Below are 21,507 nucleotides of genomic sequence, written 5' to 3'. Positions count from 1 at the left end.
TCTTAGCAGTAGCAATAAAAAATTTGCATACTTAGTGCTGATAAAATTTGTAAGTTTCCCTCCCTTAAGGCAAACATTTCTAAAACATTACTGTATTTCTTTTTGCTAGGCCACAGAAATTACAAAAGTGAAAATAGCAAATATAAACAAGCTTCTTTTTGCATTCCTTCACAGCAAAGGCTTAAAACAACAACTACTAACAACTATGGTCCATGCCTATGATTACAGCTGAATGAGCACCCTCCCCATTTTCTTCTCTGCCCTACCCCACCACCAAAGACCTGATTTCATCTTACTACTTTCAGGAAGTTGAACGATTCCAGACTTTGAAATGAGTCTGATTCAAATAGTGGCCAGATGTTGCAGCCACTTTTATAATAACTATCTTAAATGTGTCTGGCTTTTCTTCCAATGGTATACATCTTATCCAGTGTCATTCATTTTCGGATATAATATTTCTACCAAGGGAAAGGATTTCTGGCATTTTCACTGAGTTGAGAAAATAAATTAAGAAATATGGACACTGATAAAAACGGTTACCGAGGAGAGGGGGGCAAGGGGGAGGGGAGACAGACCCTTATGTGAAAGGCAGTCATTATGATCACTTGGTCACAAAAGGAAGAGAATTTTGATGGGGGGAGAGGATCTGGACAATTAATTAAAAAAACAGCCTGACCAGGTGGTGGCGCAGTGGATAGAGCGTCGGACTGGGATGCGGAAGGACCCAGGTTCGAGACCCCAAGGTCGCCAGCTTGAGCGCGGGTTCATCTGGCTTGAGCAAAGAGCTCACTAGCTTAGACCCAAGGTTGCTGGCTCCAGCAGGGGGTTACTCGGTCTGCCGAAGGCCTGTGGTCAAGGCACATGTGAGAAAGCAATCAATGAACAACTAAGAAGTCGCAACGCGCAACAAGAAACTGATGATTGATGCTTCTCATCTCTCTCCGTTCCTGTCTGTCTGTCCCTGTCTATCTCTGCCTCTGTAAAAACAAAACAAAACAAAACAAAAAAAACAAAAAAACAAAAAAAAAACACCCCAGATATCAAGTGGTGGATCACTATTTTCTTCTTATGCAAAAAACATTAACTTGGCTACTGTTCAGATGGGATCCATAAAAATGCAGGGACTGCCAAGTGCATTTTGTACTTCAGGCAGGCCACGAGCTTACCTTTTTTTTTTTTTTTTTTGAAGATTTTATTTATTCATTTTAAAGAGGAGAGAGAGGGAGAAAGGGGGAGGAGCAGGAAGCCTTGACCAGACAAGCCCGGGGATTCAAACTTGCGAGCTCAGCGTTCCAGGTTGATGCTTTATCCACAGCGCCACCACAGGTCAGGCACGAGTATATACATTTTATTTCATAGTCTCCTGTATATGCATTGATATGCATCTCTAAAGGGTAGGGATTATTTTTTGGAGTGTTTCAGAGTTTTTGAACCTGTAATCCCAGTCAGGAGGAGAAGGGAACACAACTGGTATTTTTAACTGCCTTTTCTAAGCCAGGTACATGAGCTATTTTATCCCTACTTATTTCTGCACCAGGAGACAGGGAAAGAGTGGAAGCCCTACTCCCCCCACCCCCACTTTATAGATGAGGAAAATCAAGTTAAGTCACTTGCCAAAGACACACTGATAACTGTGGTAGAACTGGGACTTAAATCCGGGACTTTCAACCCGCCCTCCTGAAATCCACACTCTCCCCACAATATGCCATCACCTGGGGCTTTCCTAGAATGAGAGTAACGGCCAAGAAAAAGGTCAACTGTTTTCTTTTTAAGTGAAAAAGTAAAAGCGAAAATTTGAGGGTAGGCGTGTGATCATCAGTCAACAGGAGTCCTGTGGTGTAGCAGGCCAGAGAGGGGGGAGACGGCAGGGACAGCGAATAACAATGACGGCTCCTTGCTTAGGGGGCCCGGCCTGTTCTTAAGGATGGACGAATAACAGCTCCTTGCTTAGGGGGCCTGGCCTGTTCTTCCACCCCAGTCCTGCTTCAGAAGTCCTGAATCATCTGCATTAAATTACGCCTGGAAAACCAAGAGCTTCTCCTTCATCAGCTATTTCCATCCTAAGTTTGTCTGAGGTGCAAATGCAGGTTGTTTTATTTGGTAAAGTGAGACAGCATTGCATAAGCACCAGAAACCAAACGGGAGGCTGTCAGACTCGGTGGGAAAGGTTTTCTGCAGTATACAGTGTTCTGTTACGCCTATGTTATTTTCTGACTTTAAAAGAAAGGATTAAAAAAACAAACCACAATCACATTCAATTAAAGGCACTATTTTTAGGTCTGTAGTTTTGGTTTTCCAAGTATTTGCCAAATGTCAGAGAGATGCAATCAAAGAGCAAGGAGAATCGTTGATTTCCTCCCCTGCAGACGTGCTGCGGAGCCTGGCACTCGACTTCTTTTCTAACCCTGTATTAGGCGAGCACCACGACTCACTTCTCTTCTGACAAGGCGAAGCCAGGTAAGCAGGCCTTAGCTCTGCGTCCTATAGAAACAGGTGGCAGAATGACATCTTACATATGGAAAGTTTCCCCAAAATACCTGCTGACTACTGTACAAAACTATGTTTTCTTTACAAATTCAAACAAATAATTGGAACAATGTACCTGGCACCCAAGGCTACAGAATAATCTGGACCTCTCAAAGGCACAACCCTGCCTTCTCAAGCCAGCTCTCCAAGATCTGTTCGCAGCCGGCTGCTGGCAGCCTCCAGCTGGAGGGGGAGCAATCTCTAAGAATCTGGATCTCTATCTTGCATAATGAACCCTTTCTTCCTCCGTGCCAATGCCTCGCAGTGAAAGAAAGGCCGAATGCACTTAATCCAGGTCTTTAAATAGATCTTTATTCAACCTAAACAACCCCGCCACAACTACATTTCTACACTTTCTTTGAAAGATAGCTACTTTATTTCATAAAAACAACAACAACCCGATACAGTCTGCGCAAGCCTATCAGTGCACATTAAGTTCATTAACTAGACCTAGTCACACGATGCATATATGCTGGTATAGAAACTCAATGCTAACCAAGATGCAGCAGTTGCTTTCACACTCACATCCCCCTGAGTCATCGTGTTACATCGTTTTGGCAGGGAGGTAAAACACTGGCGAGCTGTGGTGTTGGGCTTTTGCAGCGGGAATTCTGGACGCCTTTCCCTAATTCTAAGTGAAACAGCTAGGCAGATCAGCAATGACTTGGAAGCTACATGTAACTACAGAAGAGCAAAATATAACCCACAGTTTAGAATTTGAATCCAGTAGATGTTCATTTTGGGTTTTCTAAAAATCTCTTGACTTCAGTTTCCAGAATAAAGTGTGAGTAATCAATATCCCTCACCAGTGATTTCACCACTTCTAGGTAAAGTTGATCAGACACTTGGGGACTGCATTTCATTTATCATGTCACCAACATTCAAGGCCAGCCCCACAGGCAGCCAGCCGTGTCTGCCAGGGATGTACATTCACCTGCTTCTTGGACCCCTCCCTTCTGCTCAGCCGCGGGTCCTGACAACGTGCAGTCTGCTGCACCAGAAGGCTCCCTCACCTCGGAACGGGCAGCCTAAGCGCATCTCCATCTCAACACTGACTCGAGAGGCATGTGTTCTCAGAGAGAACACAAGGACTGCGGCCAGCAATGCAGTGAGAGCAGGGCTTCCATACAGTGCGATCACCTTCTAAGAGCGTTACTCTCAGGGGCCAGCCTGTGAAGTTCAACGCGGAAAAGAAAAGACAGAATAGGTAGGGTCTCAGAACTAAATTTGTAACTTTAAATTTGAATATTCTGTCTTTCCTAATGGCGGCAGAGGCAGGGGTGAGGCAGGGGGTAGACTCAATTTTGTCTTTTTTTTTGGGGGGGGGGAAAGTTGGCAATAGTGTTTTTATTTTTTAAATGTCCTTGGCAATCTCTATGCCGGCCTCCAACACTCTGGAGGAAATTTTACTGCCCAGGAAAACCAGAATTCAGGTCTTGATGGCCTAACTCCTACTTATTTTCTAGTTAAAATGTCAAATTTTGGACAATTTTTATAAATACATAGATTTAAGTTACTGAATATTTAGGAAAGAAATCTAATTCTTAGAGCATTACTTTAATATACAGAAGGCAAGTGACAACTGATGATAAGGGCATAGTTAAAGAAAGTGAAAGTGAATTTCATTGATTCATAGACCAATGACATCACTATCTTCACAGGGCTGTAGAGAGGACCAAATTAGATAAGCAGGAAGGGCCTTCATGATTCTGATACATGAGAAATATCACAAAGCAAAGGAAGTATAAATCTTAACGTAAGCTGAGGGGCACAGAAAGAAGAGCTCACGGTAGCTGCCCTGGACCATGTGCTGGCCAGCTGTGTGTGCCAGTGGCTAAGCTGTTTACCTCACTGAGCCTTTGCTGTCTCATCTGTAAATTGGGGATAAATTTCAAGATTGTTATGAGGATTAGAAAGAGTGTACTGTTGCTGATTTATGTATCATGATAAATGCTCAACAAATTGTAGCTACTGCTAAAAGAATGTTATATTTTATATGTAAAGACAGCTAAGTTACTTATCCAAAGTCACAAACTAGTGAGTGACAGAGCCTAAGTGAAGGGCCTGGGCTCCTTAGTCTCACGCCAGTGTTTTCCAGAATGCAATGCTGCTGGAGTGGGGGCGGGTGCTGCTGAGAAAACCATTTCAGTCCAAACAAAATAGGTAGTTACACAGAAACAAAACAAAGGTTGACAGATATGCAATTTTATGGGTTTTTCTGTATGTTAGATAGTTGTGAATTTCTACAGCTACCTAGTTTTTTCCATTTCTCAAACTTTAAAAAGCTGCTCCTGTACTTTTTAAAGAACCTGTCAAACTACACTAGCTATCTCAGACGAAGTAATTCAAAGTAATACAAGATACCATGTATTATTTGAAAATAATAGTACACGTGGACAATTTCAATTAAATAGTCAATTACTAAGAAGTCTTTTTAGCTTTTCATTCCCAGATGAATTTTGTGACTTTTAAACCAAACCAACTTGACATGATTAATAATTAAAAATATATATAAATCAACATTTTTTCTCACTGAAAATAGGTTATCTCAAATCCCTCAAGATTTTCACAATGATCTTTCATAGGAAGTGCAGGCGAGTCTGATTCAGACTCTTCCCAACGTGCTGTGGAGCGCACTGTCTTTCCCAGACTCTGCTGTCATGAGCAGACCGTATGTGTCTAAGTCCACTCAGGTTAAGAGAAAAGTGCTACCGTGGAAGAGAATCTTTCTCTATGTGGAGCTGACCGTACTACATGGAAATAAAACGCAACAAACTGGCCGCAGAAGGACCCTGTGAGCAAATGGCTCAGACAGCAGGCATTCAGGTGAGGCAACCACAACTCTACACCACACCCAATGCCATATTTAAATAGCACTTTTCTAAAGGAACTTGAGGAATGAGTTTATCTCATTCCAATGGGGAAGAAGCCTCCCCTCACCTGCCCTCACCCAACCCCTGGTTGGAAGGGTTCCCCAAGTACTCTGTATACATCTCCACTACTGCCCTTATCAATCTGGATCTTCTTGTTCCTCAGGACTCCGGGCCACAGCTGTATAAACTATATCCCCAGTGGGTAGCATAGTATCCAACACACAGCTAAGTGCTCAGTAAGTGATCTGATAAATGGAAGGAGAAAGCAACTCGGAGGCAGAGCTTGAAGGGGGCTTAATTAGCTTTCTTAAAGGGTCTTCATACTCCGGACCAGACCAAAAAAGTTCCTCTTTCTCTGAACTTCCCACAATTAATAAACACTTATCAAGCCAAGTACTACAGACTATGAAAGAAGGAAACAAAACTGAGCAAGACGAGAACCCAACCACACAGAGAACCTCCTGGTGGTGTGGTAGGAGAGGTTACGTGCATGTGTAAGTGTATGTACAGATATTTATGTTTGGTAAGGGGGTAGAGGAACACACTGCCTGGTCTCCTTGCCTCCCACTTTCTTTCTCATTACCAAATATCCTTTGGAATCTGGCCCAATTCGTTTCACTGTATTCATGCCAAAACTCTATTCAGAAGCTTCATGACTCTAGTTGCTATAGAATAAGGTCCATGCTCCTCAGCATGGGAGTCCCAGTGTTGAAGCATTCATTCCTGATGTCACCTAATGAGTCTTTCCCAGAATATAGTGTGCGGCTCCACTGTGGCCCTGGCTTGGGAAGCCCTTCCTCACCTGTCCTCTGCCTTGCTCTAAAGCACACCTTTCTTTGCTCATCTCCCACCTCACTTCCATCCACCCAAGCTCTGTTATCCACCCATTCGTACCTGTGCTGATTTCTTTCCATCACAAGTACAACTATACCGTCCTTCATTTTTATATATTTTAAGTGTGGAGCCATAAAAGATTGATAACTCTACATTGCTTTTAACTCTATTTTACATTTGTCAGGTACTAGAGTAATACTAGTATAAACCCACATTTGATGGTTTAATAACTTCCTGTACTTTACTATCTGATACAAGATATCTGAAACAGGTATAATTAGTTATGCTACTGAATTTTAATATCATGAAGGCCAACATTTAAAAACCAAACAGGGTACAGAAAGCACAAGTATTTCCAAAATGATCTATTCCAAAACAAGCATTAAGGGAAACAAATTCTCACACACAAAACAGAAAGACAATACAACATTTGGGTGTTAATTTTCCATTAAGAGATTTTAAATGTAGCTCTTTTTTGTTACATGGCAATTTAAAACCAATTCATCCCAAACTGCACTGCCTTGGAACTACCACTGGTTATAATACTAAATATACCTACAGGAATACAGAATGATACTTTGAATTCTGAGTTTCAAATTTAAACACTGCCCAATGTGTCCTGGACCTTCTCTAAGGAAACCCCTCATTGCCCGTCACTGAAAGTGAATTCCATTGATTTTGAAGAACCACCTCATCTATGTGGTTCCTCTGGCTTTGACAGCTTTTACGGGGTTTTCCTTAGAAACAAGGGTTATTCACATGCACCTGACAGACCTCAACGCCAAGTCCGCACACTTGACTTCATTAAGAAATTTCCCCTGCAGTTTCACTTTTAGGGCCTGAGGACATTATACTGACAGGTTACTGTGTTTACTTTATTGTTGTACTTCCCCCACCTGGGTGGTACTGGATGAGGTTCTTCACTTTTGCTTTTTGCTGTCCCTGGGTTATTTGAGGTCATGGGCAAGTACAGCTGAAGTGTTACAGCAAGAAATTTAGTATAGTTTCAGTCTTAATATTCTCTACAGATCCTCCACAGGTTATTTTAAACTTCACTATTTCAGTGTATCACAAAAGTGAGGTCAAATTAAAAAAAAAAAATAAGCCCTGGTATACGGTGGAAATACTGTACTCCTCGCGAGGTAAAGCTACGGCACCAAGATGACCCACTTTGGCCTCTAGCCAGAGGCACAGCTTCAGCTTCATTCCACTGCCCTCCTGCTGCCCGCCTCGCACACCTTCTCCTTGGGTGAGTCACGCAGGGGTCGCGAGTTTCCGTGGAGAGACGCGCCCACTGTGTCCCAGAGCTGAGCCGGACCAATGCATCACCCCACCTCATGACCGCCCTTGAGGGGTGCGGAAGGGGACGCTGAGACGCCTGTGTTCAAGAGCCCGCTCCCACAGGGACCTCGCGAGGGGCGTGAAGGGTTTATTCCGGGAGAAGAGTCTCCAAGAGTAAGTCTGCGTGGAGACCACACCAAATTTCTCCGTCCGGCTCCGGGAAAAGGACCGAGGGCTTCCACAGGGTCCTCCCCCTCCCTCTAGATTTCAACGAGAAGCCCATCCACCAAATGCAAGGCCACCCAGGGCGACACAGATAAAGAGGAGAAACTCGGAGACACGAGGGCGACAGAGCGAAGGGCACTTGCCCCGGGGCCCTGGGGAGGAGGGTCCGGCCCAGCCGCGGAGCCCTTACCCACGGTGGACTTGCAGGCCTCGCAGAAGGTGTCGTCGGTGAAACGCTCCATCAGGCTGGTCTTGCCCACGCCGCGGGAGCCGATGATGATGACCTGCAGCTTGAAGTCGGCCGGCCTGGGGGGCTGCTTCCTCCGGCGGGCCTGCCCTCCCGACAGCGCCGGGGAGCCCGCGCTCAGGCCGCCGCCGCCCCCTGCCCGCCTCTGCAGCGCGGCGCCCGGATCCATGCACGCATACGGCTCCCGCTCGCCCCGCCGCCCGCCGCCGCACGCCCCTCGGCGGTGCGCCCCGGGCCCCGGTGCCCCCTCGGCCTCCGCCGCGCGCCGGGGGTCGACCCCGGGCTCGGCGTCCGCCCGCTCGAGCGGCCCCGGCGGCCCGCAGGGTTCGCGCTGCAGCTGCTCCGCCGGCCGGCTCCCCGCGCCCGCGTCCACAACGCCGCCGCCGCCGGGAGAGGAGGAAGGGAAACAGCTACTCCGCAGCAGCGGCAAGAGCATCCCGGACGAGGAGGGGCAGGAAGCGCAGGCGCGGGGCGGGAGGCGTGGGCGGGGCCAGCGGGCGGCAGGCCGGTGGGGCGGCGGGGCCACGCCGGGCTGGAGGCCGAGCGCACGCGCGACCCCTGCCGGCGGGAGGACCAACAGCCTTGCGCGCCTCGTCTGCTGCTGCCGGCTTCTCTCACCTGCTTTGCTTTCTAGTAGCCGGTCTGCTCCGCTTACACTGCGCTCTGCTGGCCAGCTCTCAGTCTTTCCTTTATGTCGGCTCTTTTATCTTCCCTTTCTCCTCCATTCTCCCCCCTTTCATTTCCACTCTTCCTTTCCCTGTTTTCACTGAGCACAGTCCCAGAACACCACCCTGATATTATTATTAGTCATCTCCCCTCCATCCCCAAACCTGTTACACTCTCAAGATGTGTCTTCCAAACCACTGCCGCAACTCTCAATGTCGCGAGGACTCCCGCAAGTCCTCGAGCCAACCGTCCACCGTCACACGCGGCCAACTCGGGTCTCCTGGCCCGACCTGCTCTTGCGCAGACCCACTCACGCCGGGGTGGTGGAGGCCCTGGGCACCTGGATGGGAAGCTAGACGTCTTCATCTTTTCCTATCATGTGTTGTCTTCCATAGTCCACAGGAAGAACATGAAATCAGTTATTTTTAGCCCTGATTGCCGACTCATTCAAAGTTAGGAAGTTTGTATTCCGTTGAACTTGAAAAATAAATAGAGATGGTTCTTTGGGGAAGCAAGTGAGTTAGAACTCAAAACAGTAGTAAGAAACTGCAAGATTGAAACTCCAAAGATTTAGAAATTATGGATTCGGGTATATTTTGCCTTTTCTCTTTGAAAGGTTTTAAGGATACAGAAAATCACTGCTCTGTTTCCTTGCCAGGGATTTGTTTAGCAAATTCCTCAGCGTAAATTTGAGCACCTCAGAACACCGGGTTCTAAATATGATAGGAGCTGGCATGTTTGCCGAGAATGATCACGTAACCCACAAAAATTCAGCTTTATTTAGAACTGTCTTTAGTAATGCATAATACACGTGGATGTTAGTTTACAAACCTGATTTTTAAAAATCTATCGTTGCCCACAAAGTAAATTGGAAATGTACATTTACAAGAAAATTCTTAGTTTGCCAAAAACAAGCACAGTAGGAATCTTTTTAGTTCTTCAGATATTTAAAATAAGAATAGATCTCATTATTTTAAACATAGATCCATCACTTGCAATCAGGGAACCATTCTGAACTCTGGATTTCTCTGCTTTTCTGCAGGACTGAGAATAGTGCTCCCTCTTGCCATTTAGCATTTAAGGGGGGAAAATCAATGAACAATCTATGCAAAGTCTGTTGTAAACCATAACTCACTGTGTAAATGTGAGGAATGAAAGAAACTGATTCATATGTCACTCTTTGAGAATACCATGATTTCACAAAGCAAGGCACATCTGCAAAGGTAATCTCAAGATTTTTAATGAGGTCTGTTCTGATTTATAGCACTGCCTAGCCTAATAGGCAGATGGGTATGGCATGGCCTGTGGGGCTGAAGACCTCTTGCCCAGAATAAAATATATTTCCAATAAAGCAGCTCTCTAATTTCCTCCACTAGAATAATCGATAGGTTAAATGGCAGAAGTTCGGGTAACACACCAGAGGGCATAATTAAAATCCAATATGCTGCTTTATACCAACTATTTGTCACTACCTAGTTCCAGCATATAGAACTGTACCAGATACATAATACAATTTAGCAAATATTTGTGAATGTATGAAAGAAAGATGTTTATCTTGATAAAGTTAGTTGGCTTCTCTCAGGCTCTGTTAAATCCACAGTGTGAAATAAAGGTGACACTCCACCATCCTATCCCCCACCCCAAATTCCTTCCTACCATTTTGTGAAGCCCCTTTTCATGATCATCTTAACACCACCATCATCATCTATGACGGAGAAGTTGCAACTTTAAAAAAAAGGCTGGACCTGGAAGAAGATGTGTAATAAAAACAGAGTCAAGGACAGAATCTGGGGATCATTAATACTAACAAGATAGGCAAAGGAAGAGGGGTTTCTTTCCTGAAACTGAGAGAGGAATCTGAAGATAATGGGTCATGGGGATACTGGGGGGGTTGTGGTTGACAATGGTCAAGCAGGCACTCCTTGCTTTCCATGGCACTGAGGGACCGTAAAACATAAGGGATCTTAAAAAAAAAAAAGTGCAAAATGATCTTCATAATCAATGGGAAAATATAATTGTTCTATGACCTTTAACATTTTTTTTTAGAGGGAGGAAGGGAGAGAGATGAGAAGCGTCAATTTGTAGTTGCATCACTTTAGTTGTTAATTGATTGCTTCTCATATATGCCTTGTGGGGGGGGTTCAGGCTCAGCTAGTGACCTCTTGCTCAAGCCAGCAACCATGAGATCATGTTGATGATCCCATTCTCAAACCGATGAACCCTTGCTCAAGCCAGTGACCTTGTGGTTTCGAACCTGGGACCTCAGCGTTCGAACGCTGTTCGACCTTTGTGTTCGACCTCAGTTTCGAACCTCAGCATCCCAGGTTGACACTCTTCCATTGCGCCACCACCGGTCAGGTCATGACCTTTCATGTTTTTGTCAAAACATTGGACACATTCTGACTGTTGGGTTATAAGTGTATATAGAAAAGAAAAAAATAGTAAAAACTAGTATTTATTTAGAACGTTAACTGAAAGTATCAAAAACATTGAGAATGAAAGTGTATTACTTTGTACAAAACATCAAGAATAGCTTGAGCAGTGCGAGTGCTTGTCTTCTTGTTATATAACTGCCTGTAAGGAGTGGACACCTTTTCCATGCCGTAGTGAATTGTTAGACTGTTTTTTAAGTTTGGATCAGCTTCCAACATTTTATTCGTTGTGTTTTTAATGTTATGAAGTATCCCCAAAAGTTCATTTAATGTTACATTTCTTACTGGCATCATGCCTCTGGGCCATCCTTATCCTTTTCATCACAACCACTTTGCTCCTTTGTGTTGATTAGCTTGTCTTCACTGACTTCCTCTGTCTGTATATCTAAAATCTTTTGAAAGGCAGCGGGGTCACCAATCCCGTGGTCAGAGGTATCTTCTGTAACTCCATTTGTATAGATTCGAATTCTACTTCCAGCATTATCACTTTTTGTTTTGTTGCTTTACTTCACCTTTGTTGGACAGTTTCCTCTTTTAACTACCTAGTTTTGTAAAATGTCACATGGGTTTGGCACTGGGAGATGAGGAGGTGACACACAATGACGCATTTTGCTCTCTTTGTGGGAACTGAATAGCACACACAGAGACCAGTCACCAACAGACTTTGATAGAAGCAATGTTATAATAAAGAATCTGACTTCATTTTATGATCTTTGAGAGTGACATCATTTAAGCCTCACCCTTCCCACTTCCCCTGAGCCCCATATCTGGACAATCTGACAAGAAAGCCCAGGTGCTCCCTCCTTGGGCACTGGTGGGAGATTCAGACCATGCAAGCCCCTTTTGGCCTATGTGTAGGAGCCATCATCCCAGCCCACCCCTGAGCACAATAAACCCTGAGCCAATCTCTTTCCCTCTGCTCTCAAGCCATTTTCAAACTGGCTTGAGAGGTCCATCTTGTTCTTCCCAGAAAGCTTCAATTATGTAAATAACAAACACACCCTCTCCTCTTGACTTGTGTATGGTGTCATCAGTCTTGACATTCACATAAAACTTGGGTGGAAGTCCATCCTGTTCTTCGATGTGTTCATGACAGACAGGGTGATCACTGATTAAGATGCATACCTGGTATTTATGTAGTGACCTGTGCACCGAAGTTTGTAATTTATGCAATCACTGATAGTTAATATACTATAGTAAGGGAAATTTGAACTGCTGGGGAAATGGTGTCATTTAACTAAACTGTAGTAACTGAAATTTCTGCTTATCAGAACCATGCATAGAGAGAGAATGGTCTGTCTTGAAAAACATTCATTACGATGAGGTGGGAATCAGATTGTGTTATTCTTCTCTGCCTACAGAACTCTGAGTATTGTCCACATAGTCACCCTGCTCTGTGAAGTCGTGTGCTTCAGGTAAAGCTTACCCAAGCATCAGGACCCAGGGCAGAATGATGATTTGTCTATGTCAATTACTCAGATTTTAGTCTCTTTGTCATTAGGTGGCTTTGGAAATGGCATATAGCTAAACTCCGATCAATGAGACATACAGGGAAATCTTTGGGAGGATAGAGCTGGTAAGAGATTCTTAGCTCCCCAAAAAAGACCCAACGAAAAAATTGTTCCTTTTTTGCCTCCTACCCTTTGTGTAAATGGTGTAATGCTTACAGGAGTTATTGCCGTCTTCAGGAGAGCTAGCTCTCAGGTTGTAGATGACAGAGTGGAAGGATGAAAAGACCTGTGCCTTTGATGTGGTTGTTCTGAAGTCACCAAATTAACCAACCATGGAAAATCCAGTTTCCCCCCTTCCAACACCACCCAGGGACATCTTCCTATGAAAGAGAATAAACTCTCTTCTTGTTTAAGCATTTGAGTTCATCTTTTTCATATTTCAACTTGAAAGACTCCTCTATTGTAGGAATGCATCCTTACAAATTTGATATTATAGAGGTAAACTTGAATCAGCCCTAATCTTTTTTTAAGGAATGTAATTCACAACCTTTGGTACTTTGGCCATCAGTAACAAATTATCTGTAATGTGCCTGACAACTGATCACGATGCACAAGTATTTCATGGTACACAGTTCAGAACTGCACCATATACTCACTGCGAAGGGAAGACAGATAGCAGTAGCCCAAGAAGAACACAAAATTCAATATATTTTCCAATGTTGGAAATCAAACTAACATTCTATTGAATATAGAGTCTGATATAAAAAAACATCATCTATAAACCCAGAGTAGGTCTGGGTTTTTTGGGCTTGAAGCTTTTTCAATTTTGAGTTCCCTCTTTAAGAACTTTCAAAATTGCTGTGGAGAAAAAGGAACCCTCATTCACTGTTGGTGGGAATGTAAAGTAGTACAACCATTATGGAGGAAAGTATGGTGGTTCCTCAAAAAACTGCAAATAGAACTACCTTATGACCCAGCAATCCCTCTACTGGGTATATACCCCAAAACCTCAGAAACATTGATACGTGAAGACACATGTAGCCCCATGTTCATTGCAGCACTGTTCACAGTGGCCAAGACATGGAAACAACCAAAAAGCCCTTCAATAGAAGACTGGATAAAGAAGATGTGGCACATATACACTATGGAATACTACTCAGCCATAAGAAATGATGACATCAGATCATTTACAGCAAAATGGTGGGATCTTGATAACATTATAAGGAGTGAAATAAGTAAATCAGAAAAAAACAAGAACTACATGATTCCATACATTGGTGGAACATAAAAATGAGACTAAGAGACATGGACAAGAGTGTGGTGGTTACCAGGGGTGGGGGGAGGGAGGACATGGGAGGGAGGGAGGGAGAGAGTTAGGGGGAGGGGGAGGGGCACAGAGAACTAGATAGAGGGTGGCGGAGGACAATCTGACTTTGGGCGAGGGGTATGCAACATAATTTAATGACAAAATAACCTAGACATGTTTTCTTTGAATATATGTACCCTGATTTATTAATGTCATCCCATTACCATTAATAAAAATTTATTAAAAAAAAAACAGTAATAAAAAAAAACAAAAAACAATGAAGAAACAAAAATACCAAGTCAAATGTGTGAACCTAGAGTAGATTCTGCTTTAAAATAATTTTAAAAAATTTAATGGGGTGACATTGATCAATAAGAGTATATAAGTTTCAGGTAAATATTTCTATAGCATTTGAACTGTTGATTGTGTTGTGTACCCATCACCCAAAGTCAAATCATTTTCTGTCACCATAATAAAATAATTTAATTAAACAACTAAAAAAAAAAAAAAAAAAAGAACTTTCAAAATTACAAATGCAAAACTGTCAGTAACTGTGAAGGGTCTGAGATATTATATAACTGGCAAACTAACAAGTGAACCTGCCCCAGGCTCCCGGATCAGAGAGGCAAGCGGGTCTCCATCTTGTTCCTGCCAAGACAGAGTGCCGCCAGTTTTATTGAGATATATAGTTAACACAGAACACTGTATTAGTCCAAAGTATACAACATAATGATTTGATATATGCATAGCTTGTGAAATGACTACCACAATAAATTTAGTTAACAGAAGTCTCACATGGTTCTAATTTTTTTCTTGTGGTGAGGACTTTTAAGATCTACTCTTTTAGCAGTTTTCAAATATGCAATACTGCATTGTTAACTGTAGTCACTATGCGGTACGTTACATCACCGGGACTTATTTATCTTATAACTGGAAGTTTGTGCCTTTTTGTAACTGAGATCGTACAGTATTTGTCTTTCTGTGTCTGACTATTTCATGGAGCATAATGCCTCAGGGTCCATCCATGTTGTTGCAAATAGCAGGATTTCCTTCTTTTTTAACACTGAGTAATATTCCATTGTGTGTGTGTGTGTGTGTGTGTGTGTGTGTGTGTGAGTGTATGTGTGTGTGACATTTTCTTAGTTGTGGACACTTACGTTGTTTCCATGTAATGCTGCAATGAACAGGGTGCAGATATCTCTTCATGACAGTGGTTTAGTTTCATATGAATAAATATCCAGAAGTGGAATTGCTAGATCAGATCTATTTTTAATTTTTTGAGAAACCACCATTCTTTTTTCTATAGAAGTTGCACCAATTTACATTCTTATCAACAGTGGCACACATAACACATTTTACTAGTTTATTTTATTCTTTTATTACACCACAGTGGGCAACATGAGCTTCATATTACCTCAGTTCCTAATGTCCCCAAGCTCCATAGCTGCTGTGGGGCTGGGCCCAGGTGGATGCTACACATAGTTGTGTTTGCGTTTCAGCTAGGAACCTCGAACTTGGGAAACCCAGTCTTTAATGGGCTGCCAGCAAACCTGTCCAGCTTTTGCCACAAGGAAGTCCTTGTCCTTTTTTTTTTTTGACAGAGACAGAGAGAGTCAGAGAGAGGGACAGATAGGGACAGACAGTAAGGGAGAGAGATGAGAAGCATTAATTCTTCATTGCGGCATTTTAGTTCACCGATTGCTTTCTCATATGTACCTTGACCGGGGGCCTACAGAAGAACGAATGACCCCTTGCTCCAGTCAGTGAGCAACCTCGGGCTCAAGCCAGCAACCTTGGACTTTAACCCAGAGACCTTTGGGCTCAAACCAGTGACCATGGGGTCATGTCTATGATCCCATGCTCAAGCCAGCCACACCGTGCTCAAGCTGGTGAGCCTGCACTCAAGCTGGGACCTCGGGGTTTCAAACATTGGTCCTCCATGTCCTAGTCCAATGCTCTATCCACTGCACTACTGCCTAGTCAGGCAAGGAAATCATCGTTTTTATTACACTGGTCAGTAGACAAATATCTCTCTGCCATGAAGGGAGATAGGAGTCCCATCTTCCAAAGTTGTTTGCTATGTAAACATTCCTGAAAAGATCCTCCTGAACAGAAGCTGTCAGTGGCCCTGTTCACAAGATGTGCAGAAATATGAGACGCACATGGAGAATTGTCTCCCAACAAAAATTAGATGGCAAGTGAATGTTTATTGCAAAATAATATTTAAAATTTTTATTTATTTATTTTTGGAGAGAGAAGCAAGAGAGAGAGAGAAGGGGGAGAAGCAGGAAGTATCAACTCCCACATGTGCCTTAATCAGCAAGCCCAGGGTTTCAAACTGGTGACCTCAGCATTACAGGTCATCGCTTTATCCACTGCGCCACCTCAGGTCAGGCAATGTTTATTCCAAATGATAAAATAAATTCAATTTATAAATTTGAAAGAGCTGATAAATGCTCTGACCATAATTTAAAAATTTGAATTTTTGCCAGACTGGTGGTGGTGCTGAGGATAGTGAATCAACCCGGGATGCTGAGAGCCCTGGTTTGAAACCCGGAGTTTGCCGGCTAGAGCTCGGGCTCCTCAGCTTCAATGCAGGGTCGCCGGCTTGAGTGTGGGACCATAGACATGATCTCAGGGTCACTGGCTAGAGCCCAAAGGTCGCTGGCTTAGCCCAAGGTCACTGGCTTGAACAGGGTGTCACTGGCTCAGCTGGAGCTCCCTGGTCTAGGCACATAAGAGAAGCAATCAGTGAACAACTAAGGTGATGCAGCTATGAGTGGATGCTTCTCATCTCTCTCCCGGCCTCCTTCCTGTCACTCTCTCTCTGTAAAAAAAAACAAAAAAACAAAACTTTGATTTTTTTTTTCAGTATCAGGGTCTGGGGAAAGGGCATAGACACCACATCAAGCCACAAAGGTGGTAAAAAGAAGCCATGAAGCAGCCCTAGAGGTGGCCAAGGACATGGGTGAGAAAGACAAAGCACTCAAGCAGAAGCAAAGAGAGGAGCAGAAGAAACTCAAGGAGCTAAAAATGAAGACTCTAAGGAAATCCTCTTCCCCATGCTGCAGGTGGAATTGAGAAATCTGTCAGCCTGACCGGTCGAGGCACAGTCCCGCAAGGGTCCCCAAACTTTTTACACAGGGGGCCAGTTCACTGTCCCTCAGACCGTTGGAGGGCCGCCACATACAGTGCTCCTCTCACTGACCACCAATGAAAGAGGTGGCCCTTTTGGAAGTGCGGCAGGGGCCGGGTAAATGGCCTCAGGGGGCCACATGCGGCCCGCGGGCCGTAGTTTGGGGATGTCTGGTAGAGTATCTATCTGGTATGCTGAGGTCTCAGGTTTGAAACCACAAGGTCTCTAGCTTGAGTGTGGGCTCATTCGCTTGAGCACGGGGTTGCTGGCTTGAGTGCTTAATCCTAATGTCATTGGCTTGAGATCCAAAAGTCACTGGCTTGAAGCCCAGGATTGCTGGCTTAAGCTCAAGGTCGCTGGCTTGAGCTAAGGGTCACTGGCGAGGCTGGAGCACACACATACCCCACCTCCATCAGGGCACGTAGGAGAAACAATCAATGACCAATTATGTGTTGATGTTCATCATCTCTCTCCCTTTCTGTCTCTCTCTCCCTCCCACTTTCTCAAAATAAAATAAAATAAAATAAAAAAGTCTCACAAAAAGTGAGCTGTTCCTTGTGCCTGGGGCACTGGCCATCCTTAATTATTCCTGTTTTAACATCTGTCTTCCCTGTCATAACATCTCTTGCCACCTACAGCTGGTATGAAATGTTGTCTTGGAGCCTGTTGTACATTTAAGAATAAACTTTTCTAAAAAAAGAAAATTAGTAAAGATCATGCAGTGATTCATCTCTTTAGATCACTCACTCTGCCATTTCAACCTTAGCTGTGAGGTCAGAATAAACCCAGCCCAGAATCCTGCCGAAGTATGTCTTCAGTCTTTGTTCTGTTCTGAATTATGTGCTGCCTGGAATTAAACCAACTCATTTTGGAGGAAAAAGACTTTGTATTTTTATTAATTAATTGTCTGGATCACTTCTGTAACATTTTAAAATTACATTTGTTGGCTGCATACATTTGATTAATTGATAATGATTTTGTAATATCTTTTATAGAGAAAATCAAAATGCAGTCTTTCCTTTGGCATAGTCGATTGGGATTTTCTACTTTTTGTTACTAAGTTGGAATGTATAAAACATGTAACTTCATATTAGACATATTCTCTGTTTATACTTCTGCTACAGGCTTATGCCTTACAAACAGACTTCTTTTTTTTTTTTTTAGTGAGAGAGAGAAACAAGAAGGGAGAGAGATGAGAAGCATCAACTCATAGTTCCTTTACTTTAGTTGTTCATTGATTGCTCCTCATATGTGCCTTGAGAGGGGAAGGGGGGAAAGGGGACTGAAGCCAAGCCAGTGACCCTTTGCTCAAGCTGGCAGCCCTGCGCTCAAGCTGGTGAGCCCACGCTCAAGCCAGCAACCTCGGGGTTTTGAATCTGGGACCGAAGCTCTATCCGCTGTGCCACCATTGGTCAGGCCACAGAATTCTGATTCACTCTTTTCCACACCATTTTCATCCCAAAAGAAAACAAAATGTATCATATGTTTATAATCATCTAAGATTCACTCTTCCCTGACTGGAGAGAATTTCACTTCACTCAGGCATTGATGAGGACCAAATTCTGCATTTACAAGTTTATGTTACTGATGATTGGAACAATGTTCCCAGGCAAGAGTATGGTGGCTGCACCTGTCATTTTCCCTCCATTGCTCATATATTTTTGATCCTGGCCTATAGGACATGTTCTAATTATAATATGACCTCTGAACATGAACTTTTGTGTCCCAACTCCAAGTCAGTTGACACAGCTTATTTCTACCTAGAATTATTAGCAGTAATTGACTGTACATACAAGTGACTGTGAACCGTATAATATATCCCATTAAATCTAAATTAACAGTATGCCTAGTTCAATTTCTTCATAGGGTGGCCCCTCAAATACCACCTGGCATACAGGGCCATGAGACCAAGGGAGAGAAGGTGTGAGAAGAAGCAGCAACCTCAACAAATTGCAGTAAAATTATTCTTTTAAAAGTTTTATAAATGCTCAGTGAAACCTTATGTACACAAAGTAAGAGCTAGTTTATTATTACTATTATTATTACTATTATTATTCTTGCCTGAGAGAGAGAGAAAAAGACTGAAATGGAGAGCGATGAGAAGCATCAACTCACAGTTGCAACACTTTTAGTTGTTCATTGATTGTTTCTTATACATGCCTTGACTGGGGAGCTCAAGCCAGAGATCTTGGGGTTTTTGAACCTGGGAGCTCAGTATCCCAGGTCGACACTGTATCCACTGCACCAATAATGCTGGTCAGGTGAGAGCGAATTTTTATTCTCCAAATTCCTTCTCTGTTAGATTACTGCAGGTTACTTCTATCTCCTCTTAGTGACATGTGATTTGCATATTTCATTATGCTTTATCAGTATGTTAATTTTTTCAACAGGAAAAAATATCTTTTTATTTATTTTTTTTGTATTTTTCTGAAGCTGGAAACGGGCAGAGACAGTCAGACAGACTCCCGCATGCGTCCAACCGGGATCCACCCGGCTCTGCCCACCAGGGGGCGATGCTCTGCCCCTCTGGGGCGTCGCTCTGCCTCTGCCCTGACCAGAGCCACTCTAGCGCCTGGGGCAGAGGCCAAGGAGCCATCCCCAGCGCCCGGGCCATCTTTGCTCCAATGGAGCCTTGGCTGCGGGAGGGGAAGAGAGAGACAGAGAGGAAGGAGGGGGGGGGTGGAGAACCAAATAGGCGCCTCTCCTATGTGCCCTGGCCGGGAATCGAACCCGGGTCCCCCTGCACACCAGGCCGACGCTCTACCACTGAGCCAACTGGCCAGGGCTGAAAAAATATCTTTTGTTGAAATTTTTTATATTTCTTTTCATCTGATCTAAATATATATTTTTACCTGCATGAGATGGCCCAACTGAAAAATATGCTTGTCTTCATTTCATTATTTAATAACATATTGTTGCAAGTTATGCTGCTTAATAAAGCAATCCTTAGAATAAAGGTGCATGTGGGGGGGGGGCATATCATATTGTCCCTCATCAAAAAGATGGAAAATCTGGACATCCTGGTAGTAACTTATACAATGCAGCCTACTTCAAAATCTTGTTCTCTGAATAATGAAAAAAGAATGTACACACACACACACACACACACACAATGTATGGTGGCTGGTTTTTTTTCAAACATAAGTGGGTACTTGCAAAGGGAATCACCTTTTGGTCAAGATGCTGTAAGGGTGAACCTTTTTCTTCCAAGGAAATGCCTATGGATGATATTCAAAATTGCTTGATTAAAGTCATTCAACTTCACCTACCTAGGAGTTTACTGCATCAGAATTCATTCCTTTATTTAATCAGAAGTTCTGTATTCGTCTCCTGTTCTTCATTAGTTAATGATTTTTCTTTGTAAGAGAATTAAGTGTATATTACCTACCTTCTCTTCTTTCCAACATCTCCTGCCTCCTTGTTATATTTATACATATGAGCCAAAGATGGCCTTGGTACCCTTGTCCCTAGGTTAGTTATTTCTTCCTAACAGACTGAAACTTTCCAGCATAAAAGCCTACTGGTACCAAACTCAATTTTTATACATCTAATTGTTTTAAATGTAGTCCAACTAAGCAGATTTTTAGCCAGTTAGAGCCTGACCATTTTGTGTGCATATATGTGAAAGAAATAGATTCATTCTCATGTATAAAGTGGTCAACCCATGGGACCATGTACAACAGTTGCTCGCAGTCCTCGAAAAATGCCTCTCTCTAAAGACAGCTCAGAACAAGTATGACATACCCTGAGAAACTGTGCCTAACGCCTGCTAGTCACAGATAAGATAGACCTGGGGGTAGAGAGACCCCAAGTTACTGCTGTCTTTTGAGCTCTCTGACAACATCACCTAGACACATAAGCCCCCTCTCTGATTCTTCTATTCCCCAGGGGAGAGCTCCCTGGCCGTCCTCCTCTTGTGAGCAGTGTTTCTTGCACAGTAACCTTGGGTGGTCTAATGCCACAAGGGACTTCCCTGCTTAGAATCCTGTCAAAGTGGCACAGGATGAAGCTTTGTGTGTGCCTCTGCCACCTGTGGTCATGTTTTTTTTCCTTGATGAACTCTGAAATTCCTCAAACCTGCTATATTCCTCTATCTAAAAACTATCTTCTAGTTGTCTTTGAGAAAGGTAAGTATCTAATCAGGACAGTGCATCTAATACCACAAAGTCTCAGCTCCGCTGCCTCATACCAGCTACCTGGAGTCTTCAAAACAGAGAACACGACTAACCAAAGGGGTCAAATGTCCACCTGGTATAACAAGGGAAGGGAGAGTCACCTGTGCCAGCGTGGAAACCTGGCCCTCCCAATATGCCTGAAATGTTGGTAATGAGTAACTGATATGGGGCTGGGGAGGCAGGCTACTCTAGTTATTCTAAGCAAATCTAAGAGGTAAAAGTATACCTGTTGGACACAGCCAGCACAATATGGTCCATTGTTGGCTGGACCAAACTTCTTGTATCTGCCATTTCTTTGCTGACAAATGGGGAGTAAAAGGTAATGGAGAGAGGACATGGCTCTAACAGCTTATTC

At 43.5% G+C, this 21,507-nt stretch overlaps 1 protein-coding gene across 1 annotated transcript in view; it reads right to left on the bottom strand.

Annotated features, from left to right (window-relative positions):
- The window catches only part of RAB12 (RAB12, member RAS oncogene family), a 28,124-nt gene extending 19,673 nt beyond the window's left edge, over positions 1 to 8,451 (bottom strand). The window contains exon 1 of the mRNA XM_066247222.1: positions 7,930 to 8,451. Coding sequence (XP_066103319.1) covers positions 7,930 to 8,422 — 493 coding nt within the window. The 5' untranslated portion in view covers positions 8,423 to 8,451. The remainder of the gene's footprint in view (positions 1 to 7,929) is intronic.
- Between the last annotated feature and the right edge of the window lie 13,056 nt (positions 8,452 to 21,507).

The sequence above is a fragment of the Saccopteryx bilineata genome, chromosome 11 (assembly GCF_036850765.1).
Source record: "Saccopteryx bilineata isolate mSacBil1 chromosome 11, mSacBil1_pri_phased_curated, whole genome shotgun sequence".
Classification (NCBI taxonomy): Eukaryota; Metazoa; Chordata; class Mammalia; order Chiroptera; family Emballonuridae; genus Saccopteryx; species Saccopteryx bilineata.
Note: the sequence above shows the minus strand (reverse complement) of the source record. Positions and strands in the feature narration are given on the sequence as shown.